At 37.6% G+C, this 14613-nt stretch overlaps 1 protein-coding gene across 1 annotated transcript; it reads left to right on the top strand.

Moving 5' to 3' along the window:
* Window positions 1-10376: 10376 nt before the first annotated feature.
* Window positions 10377-11599, top strand: LOC110698181 (p21-activated protein kinase-interacting protein 1-like). The gene has a single exon (XM_021875583.1). It carries the CDS (start codon window positions 10633-10635, stop codon window positions 11230-11232), a length of 600 nt encoding a protein of 199 aa, XP_021731275.1. The 5' UTR covers window positions 10377-10632; the 3' UTR covers window positions 11233-11599.
* The last annotated feature ends 3014 nt before the right edge of the window (window positions 11600-14613 follow it).

The raw sequence follows: 14613 nt of genomic DNA, 5'->3' as shown, positions 1-14613 counted from the left end.
CACGATGTGAAGAAAGCAGGGTGAGAAGGGTTACATGGCCATTAAAATAGACTTCGAAAAAGCCTATAATAGGTTGAGATGGTCCTTCATAAGGGATGCTATGGTGCAAAAGAATTTGCCAATTTTGATGATCGATGTGATCATGGAATGCATTTCCTTGGCCTCTCTTCAAGTACTTTAGAATGGTGAACCATCTAAGAGCTTAAACCGAGTAGGGGAATTCAGCAAGGAGACCTCCCCTCTCTTTATTTGTTTGCGATGTGTATGGAACGATTTTATCAAGTGATTGACGAATCAATCACTAGGCGAAAAATTGTAATCATCACTGTTTCAAACCCCCATTTAGCACCAGTTTTGAACCGGTCCAAATTTGAGGGATGTCAAAAACCTAAAGATTTCGTACTAGTTCAAAATCGATGCCAATTCTAAGATTTAGCACCGGTTAACCGGTGCGAATTACACTATTTGGCACCGGTTAATCGGTGCTAAAAGTACCTGGCGCTTTTTTTTTTTTTTTTTTTACATATAATTGGCACCGGTTTCAAGCCTTAGTCGGTGCCTTTAATTGTTTTTTTTTGGTTTTTCGGCAATAAATAATAATAATAATAATAATAATAATAATAATAATAATAATAATAATAATAATAATAATAATAATAATAACCTGTACATCTTGCATTAATTCTACCATTATTATAAGATATTATAATAACAATAATAATTATAATTATTATTATTATTATAATGTTAAAAATAACAATAATAATAATAATAATAATTTCTAACTTGAAATAATAACAACAATACATAGATATTAATTAATAATCCCAAATGCAATACACTGAAGGGTCATATTTACAATTACTCAAAAAAAAAAGTGTCCTATTTACAAACAATACTAATTAAGAATGTAGTTTAAAAGTTAACAAAATACAAATTCCAATAAAAATGACATTACAAATTAAAGGTGATGAAAGACGCCAACATGTCTCGAACTTCATTAAGTTTCTTACTAGTCAACAGACCTCCCTTTTGTACCTTGAAAAACTTGGAATAAACAAAAAGTATGTTAGTATTAAATACTTAGGTTATGCATGTAAAAATACATTTACAAGTTCACTTAGGCAAAAATTTATTACTTAGGCCTATATGACTACTACTTTGCTTATTTTCTACATTTCTTATCAAATGAACTCATTCTTTCTCATAACATGTCAATATTACTTAGTTATAAGCGGCTAAGGCTTAAAATCACATGAAAAGAGCAATTCAAGGGTTTTAGGACGCATTTTGATCCAAAATGGCCCAAATAAGGCCTATATGACTACTAGGATGCCTATTTTCTACATTTCTTATCAAATGAACTCATTCTTTCTCATAACATGTCAATATTACTTAGTTATAGGCGGCTAAGGCTTGAAATCACATGAAAAGAGCAATTCAAGGGTTTTAGAACGCATTTTGATCCAAAATGGCCCATATAAGGCCTATATGACTACTACTTCGCCTATTTCCTAATATTACTTAGTTATAGGCGGCTAAGGCTTGAAATCACATGAAAAGAGCAATTCAAGGGTTTTAGAACGCATTTTGATCCAAAATGGCCCATATAAGGCCTATATGACTACTACTTCGCCTATTTCCCACATTTCTTATCAAATCAACTCATTCTTTCTCATAACATGTCAATATGACTTAGTTATAGGCGGCTAAGGCTTGAAATCACATGAAAAGAGCAATTCAAGAGTTTTAAGACGCATTTTGATCCAAAATGGCCCAAATAAGGCCTATATGACTATTGCTTCGCCTATTTTCTGTATTTCTTATCAAATGAACTCATTATTTCTCATAACATGTCAATATTACTTAGGAATCACATGAAAAGAGCAATTCAAGGGTTTTAGGACGCATTTTGATGCAAAATGGCCCAAATAAGGCCTATATGACTATTAGGATGCCTATTTCCTACATTTCTTATCAAATCAACTCATTCTTTCTCATAACATGTCATTATTACTTAGTTATAGGCGGATAAGGCACGAAGTCACATGAAAAGAGCAATTCAAGGGTTTTAGGACGCATTTTGATGCAAAATGGCCTAAATAAGGCTTATATGACTATTAGGATGCCTATTTATTACATTTCTTATCAAATCAACTCATTCTTTCTCATAACATGTCAATATTACTTAGTTATAGGCGGCTAAGGTTTGAAATCACATGAAAAGTGCAATTCAAGGGTTTTAGGACACATTTTGATCCAAAATTGCCTAAATAAGGCCTATATGACTTCTAGGATGCCTATTTCCTACATTTCTTATCAAATCACATGAAAAGAGCAAATTAACTAAGTCAATGGCATACCTTATCAAGCTGTAGTGTGTCCGTACAATGACGCACTATGTCAAACATGAATCTCATCACGTATAGGCCATAATCAACTCCGTTATCTTGTTGTGCGCACTAGCATAGGAACAAAGTACATGAATCAAACATGCTTAACAAATTATCAAAATCTTACGCATTTTTTATTACTTAAATCACAATATCATGTGGCATTACCATTGGTGATTTCCATGTAGGACCGTCACGAGCTCGACAATTTATCTTCTTCATAAAACTATAGAAAAGTAATTTCAAATTTGATTAGTATGACTAATAAATGAGTTAGGTAATGATAATCAACACTAGGTAGCTATATTTACTTTTGTAGAGGAGCTTTTTTGGATGAGGCAATCGAGCTGAATCAAATAGGAAAATTGTGTTATTGGAAACACAAATCACCAGCAAGGTCCAATGCAAACTACGTAAATTCACAATAGACAAACAAATCAATAATTAGGAGTTAACATATAATCAGGGGAAACAAATGAATTTGACATGGTTAGACGTACTCCTCATAACATGGGTTGAATATGAACTTGTCTCTCGCACGCACTAATTCATTGATAATCCTTTCAACATAGTACAACATGTCAGGGTGGTATACCACTGTTTTGGGTAGAGGAAGATTTCAAATCCTGACGCTCAGTCCAAAAAGTGTACCCATTTATGTCATATCCCTCAAATGAGCGAACATCATCCTTAAGACCATAAGCAAGCCACCTTACTGTATCAGTGACACTCTCATCCATTCTACCCATCACTCGATCACAAAACCAACTCACAAACCTCTTATTATGCAACATCACCTTTCGATGGAAATTCATCACGCAAACTAGCTATGTGCTCGTTTAAATATGGGTGAACATCTGCAACATGGTGCAGCACATATAGGTGTGCTTGTAAGAACTTATCTCGGTCAGGTGACATTCGTTTCGACCCGATAATTCCATGACCATCAAGTCTCCCTTCATGTCGAGAAGTAGGAAGACCAATAGGTTCAACAACGGCTATATAGTCGGCTACAAAATTACCAATCTCCTCACCCACGGTCCCTTGAATCATACTTCCTTCTGGGTGGGGCCGATTCCTTACTTTATGTTGCAATGTACCTATGTGTCTTTCAAAAGGATAGCACCACCTCATGAACACTGGACCGCACAACTTAATCTCACGCACCAAATGAAGAATTGCACCATTATGTCAAAAAATGAGGGTGGGAAGTACATCTCAAATTTGCACAAAGTCACAACCACATCCGCTTGTAAAGCATCAAGTGTACAAGGATCAGGCAATTTTTTGCATATTGTATTGAAAAACGAACAAAGGCTTGTAATAGCTTCCCTTACGTTCTTCGGTAAAATACCACGTATTACAATTGGTAGGAACACTTGCATCATAACGTGACAATCATGGAATTTCATACTTGTCAGCTTCAATTCTCCATTTAAGGATACAAATCTTTTCATGTTAGATGCGCACCCTAATGGAACCTTAATGTCGCACAAACATGCACAAAACATCCGTTTTTCTACCCTTGACAATGTGTAGCAAGCCGGAGGTAAATAAGCCTTTTCATCCTTGGTTTTTCCCTCATATTTCTTCTTGACGCATCCGTGGCCTTTCCCTTTTCCTTTCATTTTACCTTGCTCTTCCCCTTTCCTTTTTTCGAACTCATTTCATTTTCCTTTTCCTGTTCCTTTCCCTTTCTAACCTTTTCCTGAGCTCACAATTCTGGACAAACCCCCATCTTTTCCAAATCTAACCGTGCACCCTTTCCATTCTTTGTTTTGCCTTGAATATTCATCAGCGTTCCCACAAGAGCATCACACACATTCTTCTCTATATGCATTACATTAAGATAGTGCCTAACGTCATGTTCTTTATAGTACGGAAGCTTCCAAAAGATTGATTCTTTTTTAAAGAGAGCAGTTGAGTCCGCAACTTTTTCTGTTTTCCCAAATACTGTTTGTATACCCTTAACTCGAGCATAAACCTCCTTACCAGTCCCATCTTCCACTGTCCCATTGAAAGCCTTTTTCTGCCTACGGTACAGGTGATCGCGCCTGAGCAACCTTCTGGTCCGCATGTACACCTCTTTATGAGAATGATCAAGGTGTATGCTTGGTGTGTCATCAATACAAATGAGGCATGCCCTTTTTCTTTTTTTCTTGTACCCAGACAAATTGGCATATGCAAGAAAATCATTAACGGTCCACATAAGAGCTGCACGCAATGTGAACATCTCATTCTTATGAGCATAAAAAACGGAAACCCCTTCGTCCCACATCTTTTTCAAATCGTCAACAAGTGGCGCAAGATAAATATCTATGTCGTTTCCAGATTGCCTTGGCCCCATTATTAGTAGTGAAAGCATTACATACTTACATTTCATGCACAACCAAGGAGGCAAATTGTAGATCACTAAAAGTACCGGCCATGTGCTGTGCTGGGTACTAAGAGTGCCAAATGGATTCATCCCGTCTGTGCACAACCCTAGCCTTAAATTTCTGACTTCATCGCCAAATTTCTCAAACTTCATATCAATGTTCTTCCATTGCGGGGATTCGGCTGGATGCTTCAGCATTCTGTTTTTCTTTCTTCCCTCTGCATGCCACCTCAAGTTTTTAGCATCTTTTGGTGTTGAGAATAGACGCTTAAACCTTGGAATAATGGGAAGATACCACAACACCTTAGCAGGAGGCCCCTTCCTACCAGCATTGCAACTCATGCGTTTGTAGCACGACTTCTTGTATCGTGGACATTCTTCCAATTGTTCATATTCATTTTGATAAAAGAATACAATCATTAGGACATGCATGTATCTTCTTATACTCTAAACCAAATAGACACACGAGCTTCTTTGCATAATATTAAGACTTAGGAATTTCATTCCCGTCAGGCAACATCTCACTTAACGCGGTCAACAAAGAAGTAAAACTATTGTCCGTCCACCCATGCTTCGACTTAATGTTAAAAAGTATTAGCACGGCTGATAGTTTGGAGTATTTTTTGCACCCAGGATACAAAGGCTTTTTAGAAGCCTCCAATAATGACTCAAACACGACACCTTCAACACCACGCACATCTCATCTACCCCTTTATCCTCGACCTCATCCACTTGATCATCCTCAAATCCATCCTCATCACCATTATCGATAATATATTCATCATTACTGTATTCCTCGTCCACACGAATCTCATTGCTTCTATCATGCACATCATTCCCATCAACATCCCCATTGTACTCTCCTTCTTCACCGTGCCAAATCCACACATGGTATATAAGCCTAAACCCACGACAAATTACATGATCTTTAATAATTTCAACACTATTGACCACCTTCACATTATTACAATCAACACAAGGACAATAGAGGCAACCGACACCCATTTTGCGCTGATAAGATGAAGCCCTCTCGCAAAACTCTTGAACCCCATGAAAGAGTTCCAATGTATCACGTCTACCATACATCCAACCATGATCCTTCTCCATTTAGTAAATTGTCTCTAAACATAGCAACATATTATGAATAATGTATAATTGCTACATATATTATATATGTAAATCAAATTCAACCACACACCATGCATATACCATTCACATAGTAAAAAAATGCATATATGCTTCCAAAGGGTCCTTATCACTCCAACCTAACCCATCCTTGAATGTCTAATCTCACTAGTGAATGTATGTCGACTTTCCAATTTTAAGGAACATCCGGCAGCATTTCCCCCAAGTTCTCCAAGTACACGATGTAGATAATTACTTACCCACATATGTACCTAGAGAACAGGGTGAGGAAACGGTAAGCCAAGATGTTCCTTAAAATCGAAAAAAGCATACATTCACCACCTAAGTGAGAGTAAACGTTCAAGAACAGTCCCAACCGGGGACTAGTCAAGACTTTCTCCTAATGAGAAAGCCTTGAGCGGGTATCTAGGCATATGATGATGCAAACATTTTGTATATTGTTGTATTTAGTTGTCATTAAACAATACACAAGCTGTAATAGCATGAAAAAACTTTTATTAGATGAATAAAGAGAAAGAAATATAGCTTAGTAAAGTGTATAATTCATACCAATATAACAAGTACAATGGATGTATTATTTCTAACTTCCCACTTGAGCTAAATATGTAGTTTTCAAGCTAAACTTGTGCTTCAATTCACATATGAATCTATAAAAAAACAAAAAGAAAAAACAAAACAAAAAACAAAAGTTAGTAGATATGAACTATCATATGTCAATTGAAAACTATGAACTATCAAAGTATCAATCTATCATGTCTATCAATTAATTAATAATCAACAACTCCACAAGTATTCAAATCCAACTATTCAACTAAATAACTAATTGCTCTAGTACTCTAATTCAATCAAATAATCAATTATTCAACAAGACAGCGATATACTTATCTAATAAAAGGTCGTCACTGTGATTTCGATAAATACAACAAGAACTAATCATGAATATAAATACATGCTTTAACACTTTCCTGTAACAAAGACATTGATTCATAAAATACACTTTAATGGCTTCGAACAAATAAAAAAAAATAAAAATGCATAAAATACCCATAAAAAATTTGCAAGCTTACAACAAGGCAATAACTCAGTTCACAGCAAGCTAGAAATATAATAGGCATTAAAGGAAACCGGAAAGGCAAGCTCACCAGACACTGTTCGAGGGGGAGCCTCCGTGACAAGAAGGCCGTTGTGGTTGAGGGGGAGCCGTGCGCGCTTCAATGACAAACCCTAGATTAAAAGAACCCTAAAATTACTAAACTGAAAGGCAAATCAACAACAAACCCTAGATTGCAAAGGAATTTGATAATTTAAAAAGGACTAAGAAAAAATCTTACCTCGAAGCTGCTTCAATGGAGGTGAGAAAGCTCGAAGCTGCTTCAATGGAGAATAAAGAGCACTACGAGCTTCAATGGAGGAGAGATATGGAGAGAGAAGAAGGTGCAGCGTGAGTAAAGCTCAGAAACCGCTTCAATGGAGAATAAGAAACTTTGGAGGTGGTGGAAGAGAAGGGCGAAAATTTGGGAGGGAAAACAGAAATAATGAAAAGCAGGGGGAAAGAAAGAAGAAGAAGAGGGAGCCCAATTTTAATTCCGCACCAATTTGAACCGGTGCTAAAACATTATTTTGCACCGGTTTGGTTTGAACCGGTGCGAAAACTCTTCCCCTCCCTTTTTTTTTTGATAATTCGCACTGGTTTGAACCGGTGCTAATAATATAATTTCGCACCGGTTTGGTTGGAAACGGTGCAAAAACTCTTTCCCTCAATCCCGCCTATTTTTTTTTGGCACCGGTTTTTAAAAGCTGTTGCGAAAAAGGCGGTGCTGATTTCAGTTTTTCTGCTAGTGAATTGCAAATAATAGATGGAAGCCTATTATTCGTGCTAGTCGTGATGGTCCAAGCCTCTCCAATCTATTTTTTGCAGGTGATATCATACTTTTTGCGGAAGCAAGTGTTAAACAAGCGGAGTTTATCCTATGTTGCATGTTGCATTGAAAGATTTTTTCGTGCTTCCGGCCAAAAAGTTAGTTTGGCGAAATCACGAGTCTACTTCTCGGCCAATGTTAATCTTGATTCTCAAAAATCAATTATTGAAGCTCTCCAAATGGAGTCCACGGATGACCTAGGGATATACCTAGGCATGCCGACACTTACAAGTAGAGTTACCGAAGAAACTTTTCAACATGTGTGAAAAAATTGACAGAAGATTGGTTAGTTGGAAGACTAAATACCTCTCGATGGCAGGGAGGATTACTCTTGCTAGATCAACTTTTTCCACCATGGCCCTATACTTGATGCAATCCGCTAAGATCCTAAGAAAAATTTGCAAGGAAATAGATAAAAAGATAAGGAAGTTCATTTGGGGTGGGCATGATGAAAAGCGTGTCATCCATCTTCTTTCTTGGGAAGTTTTACAACGACCTAAGGAGAAAGGAGGCATTGGAGTTTTCTTAGCAAAACAAGCAAATGCGGCTTTTCTTACCAAGTTGAGATGGAGGGTTTTATCTGAACCTAAGCTAATGCCCTATGGTCTCGGGTTCTACGAGCCAAATATTGTAAAGGTCGATGTGATTTTAATATGTTTGAGCCTAAAGTGGGTATGTCCAATGTATGGAGTGGAATTACGGAAAATTCTAAGTTCTTGAATGAAGGATTGAGAACAGCAATCGACAATGGTGCGAAGGCGTTATTTTGGGACCACAAATGGGTGACAAATGAACCACTTAGAAGCCTTGATACGCACCCTATTATTCCTGCCAAATTAGAAGGAGCAATTGTAGATGAAATGAGGGAAAACAGGGAAGGTTGGCACTGAAATGTTTTTGCACCGTTCCTTGATTAGAGCACTTTAAAGAAAATCCAAAGGTATGAGGTTAGATCTGACCCAAACATTGGGGATTTGGTTTACTAGAAAGATGGAGACAAAGGAAAATTCATAATTAAATCCGTGTTAAGCATCATGAAGCACGACATTGACATTCTTCATGAGGAATGTTTGGATGTGGTGGGGTCAGCCCCGGTTCAACAGAGAGTACGGGCATTTCTATGGCTAGTTTGTCATGATCGAGTGCTAAGTAACCAAAATCGCTTTAAACGTAAGCTCACAGATGACCCTAAATGTTACATTTGCGGGGCTGTTGAAGAGACTACACTTCATATACTCCGAGATTGCCCTGTTGCAAGGGTTGTTTGCCGGAAAACAGTGGATAACAACAACACGGGCAAGTAATTTCAAGGGGGTCTCAAAGAGTGGCTTAGTGAAAACGCTAGAGATTTGGCACCAGTGAATGAGGAGTCTTAGGCTACTTATTTTTGCATCTCGGTTTGGTGGATTTGGAGATGGAGAAATTATTTTGTCTTCGATCAATCGACGAAAAGAATTTTTTCGATTGACTTTGTAGAATTTTTACAGGTTAGATATGAGGAGGCTCGAAGAGCAATTTGGGAATCCTTAAGTGATGTGATTGCGAGGAAGAAGTATCGTATCCCAGCCAATAAAACCGCCAATATAACGTGGCACGCACCTCCTTATGACTGGTATGTTATTAATTGTGATGGAGTCACCAAAGGAAATCCAGGTCCGACGGGTGGTGAAGCCAATTAGAGATTACACTGGAAATCTAGTCACGACCGTCTCATTTGATTTTGGCCATTGCTCTACTTTCAGAGCAGAGGTGCTTGCTCTTACTAGAGGCCTTGAATTAGCTGGAAATCTGCAAATTGATAAACTTGAAGTGCAAATGGATAATGCGGCCTGTGTTCAAGCTCTCCAGAAACGAGATGCAGTGCGAGGCGAGTGCATACATGATATCAAATTATGCCAAAAGCTACTTAGTGACGATCTTTGGGAAGTTAAAGTCATCCATGTCTATAGGGAGAGCAATTGCGCGACGATTGATTGGCCAATTGCGGAGGACTCTCAATTAGTTTTCTTTTATAATGTTCCGACAGAACTAAGTCGTATCTTAGAGGAGGATATAAGGGGTGTGGCCATGCCTCGCCTCATTCCTCCATAGTTAGTTGCTTTCTTTCTATTTTCCTGCTTTCGATTTTTATTTTTCTTGTTTCACTGTTTTTCTTGGTTGTTTGTAACTTCATTTGGATCAAATATATATATATGTGTGTGTGTTTGTATATACATATATGTACATATATATATACACACACACATATATACACACACACATATATATATATATACACACACACAGACACACACATATATAAATATATATATATATATATATATATATATATATATGTACATATATACATATATATACATATATGTATATATGTACATATGTATATATGTATATATATATATATTAGGGGTTAGCACAGATCGGATATCTGATATCCGATATCCGAAAATTTCAAATCGGATAGCTCGTATATCCAATATCCGACTTTTTCAAATTATTGTTTAAAAATTCATTTAATGGCCAAATTAACTTTTTGTTAAGGAAAATTGATAAACATTGTACTTATATATTGAAATTGAGCTAAAATGAGAAGATCAAATAGACTAGAAATTTTTAAAATCCAATAACTAATTTCACCAATTTTAAAACAAAGAAATTTTACACATTGTCACAAATTACAGAACAAAAAAAAATTTAAAATAATTATCATTGAGAAGATAAGACGCCGCTGGTGGAGGCGTGGAGCGACGGTGAGTGTGAGGGAGTGGGTTTTCACATTGTCACAAGCGCCGCCGCAATGTCTCTAATAGCCAGTTCGTACGAAAAATTCATTTGGGGCTACAAACTTCGACAACCCAACCCCACCTCATCCGACCAAACCCTAACCCCAAACCCCCAATTCTCCTATGCTGCACACCTCTCCCCCATCAAATTCGTCCCCGTCTCCGGCATTGTCGCCGCCTCTTCAGCCGGTGACGACACCGTTAAACTCTACGACCTCTCTACATCCTCCGAACTCGACTCGCTCCTTCTCGAAACCTCTGTTACTTCTCTCTCCTTCTTCACCCCTCCTCTATCCTCCTTCCCTCGAAATCTCTTCGTCGCTGCCGACGATGGGTCCTTCTCGATTTTCGATGTCGACCCTTTTGTTCTTCTCAAGACGATCCAAGTTCATAAGAAGGGGATTAATCATTTATGTGTTCATCCTTCTGGGAAATTGGCTTTGACTGTTGGGAGAGATTCTTGCTTGGCGATGGTTAATTTTGTTAGAGGAAGGAGGAGTTTTATTTGTAGGTTAAAGAAGGAAGCTAATATTGTTGAGTATTGTTCTGGTGGGGGTAAATTTTTTATGGCTTATCATGAGAAAATTATGATTCATGATGCGATGATGGGCTGACCTGGTGTTGCAACTCGAGGGAAGTCGTCGTGGTTGCGGATGTTGATGGCGGTGTGGCTGGAGGAGGGTGGAGCGACGCGTGAGGATCAAGGGGGGAAGATGGGCAAGCCGTTGGTGGTTGGCTGGTTGCAGATGTTGATGGAGGTGAACTAAGGGAGATCTTAAAAAAGAATAGTCATTGAGATTCTAAGAGGAAAGAGAGGAGAGAGAAGATAGAGAATCAGATAAGAGAGAGGGGGGCGGTGGGGGGAGTTTTTGAGGGAATAATTAGGGTTAGTTGGTTTGGGCCTTTGTGGAGTAATTAGAGTAAGTCTTCACTAAAAAAGACTCCGTAAAAAATTAAGTGATTTTTTCGGATATCGGATATTTGAAATCCAAAATTTGAATATCCGATATCCGATTTTTTCGGATCGAATATCCGATCCGAAATCAAATTCGGAGCGAATATCCATAATTTTCGGATCGAATGCGGATCGGATCATCAGATTTTCGGATTTTCAAATAGTTTTGCTCAGCCCTAATATATAAATTTTCATTTCTTCCTACTTACATGTGTCCATTATAATTGGACTTGTGATTTTTGATAAAAATATATACGTATACTTTTGTATTATGTTATTCTACCATTTGAAATATTTTTAATTTTAGGAAATTTTGACTTTTACCACCTCTAAATAACCACTTATTGGTTTTTACCACCATAAAAAAAAGTTTTATTTTACCACCACATAAAAAAATTAAAGTTGGCTTTTACCACCAATCACCCCTAACTAACAGATTCCGTCTATAAATCCGTTAATGAGGCCTACCATGTACACGTGTCACCATATTATTGGGTGTAAAAAAAGGAAAATAAATAAAAATAAAAAATTAATAAAATCAAAACCATCCAAGCCAGCCACCGTCGCCGGCACCCTTTCCGTAGCCCCCATCGCCGGACCAGCTCCCAAGTGCCCACATAGCCGGTCCGTTTCCGGCAACCCCCTTCCCCTCCTTTCTAGAAGCCCCTCTTCCCCTCTGTTTTCGGCGGCCTCTCCTCCTTCTCTTCCCCTTCCTTTTTATGACCACCGACCTCGCCTCCCCCTTCTCCTCCCTTTTCTGACCTCAAACTTCGATCGCCTTCTCCTTCCGACCCCCTCCCACTGAATTTCGACCCCAACTCGCCCTATCCCCAACACCGGGTTCCGACCCCTTTTCCACCTACCGAATTCTAAACACTCCTAAAACCCTAGCCACCACCAAATTTCGACCTCCTCCCTAGCCACCACCTATTTCCAACCCCCTCCCTAGCCACCACCAAATTTTGACCCCTCCATAGCCCCACATGAAATTCCGACCAACCGAGGTGGGTTTAATTTCATTCCCTACTGATTGGCATGGAAGATTGGGGGAGATGAAGAGGAAATGTCAAAAAGATGGGCCCTACTAACGGATTCATGGACGGAATCTATTAGTTGATGGTAAAACCCAATTTTTGGAAATTTTGTTGGTGGTAAAATACAACTTTTTTTATGGAGGTGGTAAAAGCCAATAAGTGATTTTTTCATGGTGGTGGAAGTCAAAATTTCCTTAATTATATATAGATGGAATTAATATATTTTATATAGTATATAAGTAGGTGTTAAAATAGATAATGCGACCTGTGTTCAAGCTCTCCAGAAACAAGATGAAGTGCGAGGCAAGTGCATACATGATATCAAATTATGCCAGAAGCTACTTATTAGTGATGATCGTTGGGAAGTTAAAGTCATCCATGTCTATAGAGAGGGCAATCGCGCGGTGGATTGGTTGGCCAACCGCGGAGTCATTCAGGACTCTCACTTAGTTTTATTTTATAATGCTCCGGCAGAACTTAGTCGTATCTTAGAGGAGAATATAAGGGGTGTAGCCATGCCTCGCCTCGTTCCTGTGTAGTAATTAGTTGCTTTTTTTTTTTTTTTTTCTATTTTCCTGCTTTCAGTTTTTATTTTTCTTGTTTCTCTGTTTTTATTGGTTATTGTTTGTAACCTCATTTGGATAAAAAAAAAAGTATGCTTTCATTTCTACCTACTTACATATTTCCATTATAGTTGGACTTGTGATTTTTTATACAAATATATATGTATACTTTTGTATTGTGTTATTCTACTATTTGAAATATTTTTAATTTTATATTGATGGAATTAATATATTTTTAATAGTATATAAGTAGTGCGTGAAAATATATTTGTAAAGTCTGACCCTGACCTTGAAAGGTAATAAACTTTTCCAAACAGGAAAATCATTTATTTGAAATTTGTAGATGGACAATCCAAAATTAATTCATCTTCTAAACGAGTTATCACCACCTTCTGTCTTTCACCCAAAAGTCTGCACTACGTTGCTATATAAACAATTGATCATTGAAAAGTGAAGGATCGAATAAATGGTATAAAGAAATAATGACTTCAATTTAACACTTTAAATAAAATTAGCTCCAGGAAAAAAAAAATACTTTCAATTTCAGACTATCTATAATGAAGATATTTCTTACATAGTATTGGGAAGAAGTGAAGATGTGCGAAATTGGGAAGAAGTGCACATCTCTTGTACAGAATTAGAAACTTGGAGTCTTTACTCTGACATAAATGCTATGTGAAATAGGAAATAATAAATCTTCATTTGTAAGACATACACAAGTTATTAGTCCGTTAATATAACGGAAGCTTATATTGCTGGATAATTGATATTGAGCAATTCGGGTCAAAATCTGATGAAGCCAAGAGATCACCCATGTTGCCAAGTTTCGGGTATTCTTCCCAATCACTCATGCTAGTAGAGTAGTAGTTATGCATGGGTGAATTGCATACGACGTCCCCCATAACCAACTACGAAAAATTGGTACATATCTACTCCGTATAATGTCTCTTTGGGCAGTTGCTTTTTGGGCTTCATTCTTCACACGCTTCTCTATGTACGCCACATGAACGGAAGTTACATACCTAATAACCAATCATGCCAAAATATATATAATCAATGACCTTTACCCTTTAATTTGCATGTCTTCATATGGGTCTTATTAAAAGCATGTCTTCATATGGGTTTTCTTAAAAAGGTGTGTGTGTGTGAGGGTATAGAGGTGTCAAAATTGAACTGATTCGAACCTATTCGAAAAAAATCATCCATTTCGAATTGTAATTGACCTGAACTTAATCAGAATCCGAATTTAACCCGATATAAACTTAACTCAGCACTAATTTGACCCGGCTTGAACTCTACCCGAACCCGATATGACCCGACTTGAACTAAAACTGAACCAATTTGACCCGACTTGAACTCAACCCGATCCGAAAATGACCCGACAAATAACCGATTCAATCCGATCTGTTTTAACCGGAACTGATATTAACCCTACCCGATTTT

The sequence above is a fragment of the Chenopodium quinoa genome, unplaced genomic scaffold (assembly GCF_001683475.1).
Source record: "Chenopodium quinoa cultivar QQ74 unplaced genomic scaffold, ASM168347v1, whole genome shotgun sequence".
Taxonomy (NCBI): domain Eukaryota; kingdom Viridiplantae; phylum Streptophyta; class Magnoliopsida; order Caryophyllales; family Amaranthaceae; genus Chenopodium; species Chenopodium quinoa.
This window is presented reverse-complemented; position numbering and strand designations above follow the sequence as displayed.

What these genes read in the sequence shown, in the direction of transcription:
- LOC110698181 (XM_021875583.1), top strand. Translation starts at nt 10,633, where the DNA reads ATGTCTCTAATAGCCAGTTCGTACGAAAAATTCATTTGGGGCTACAAA.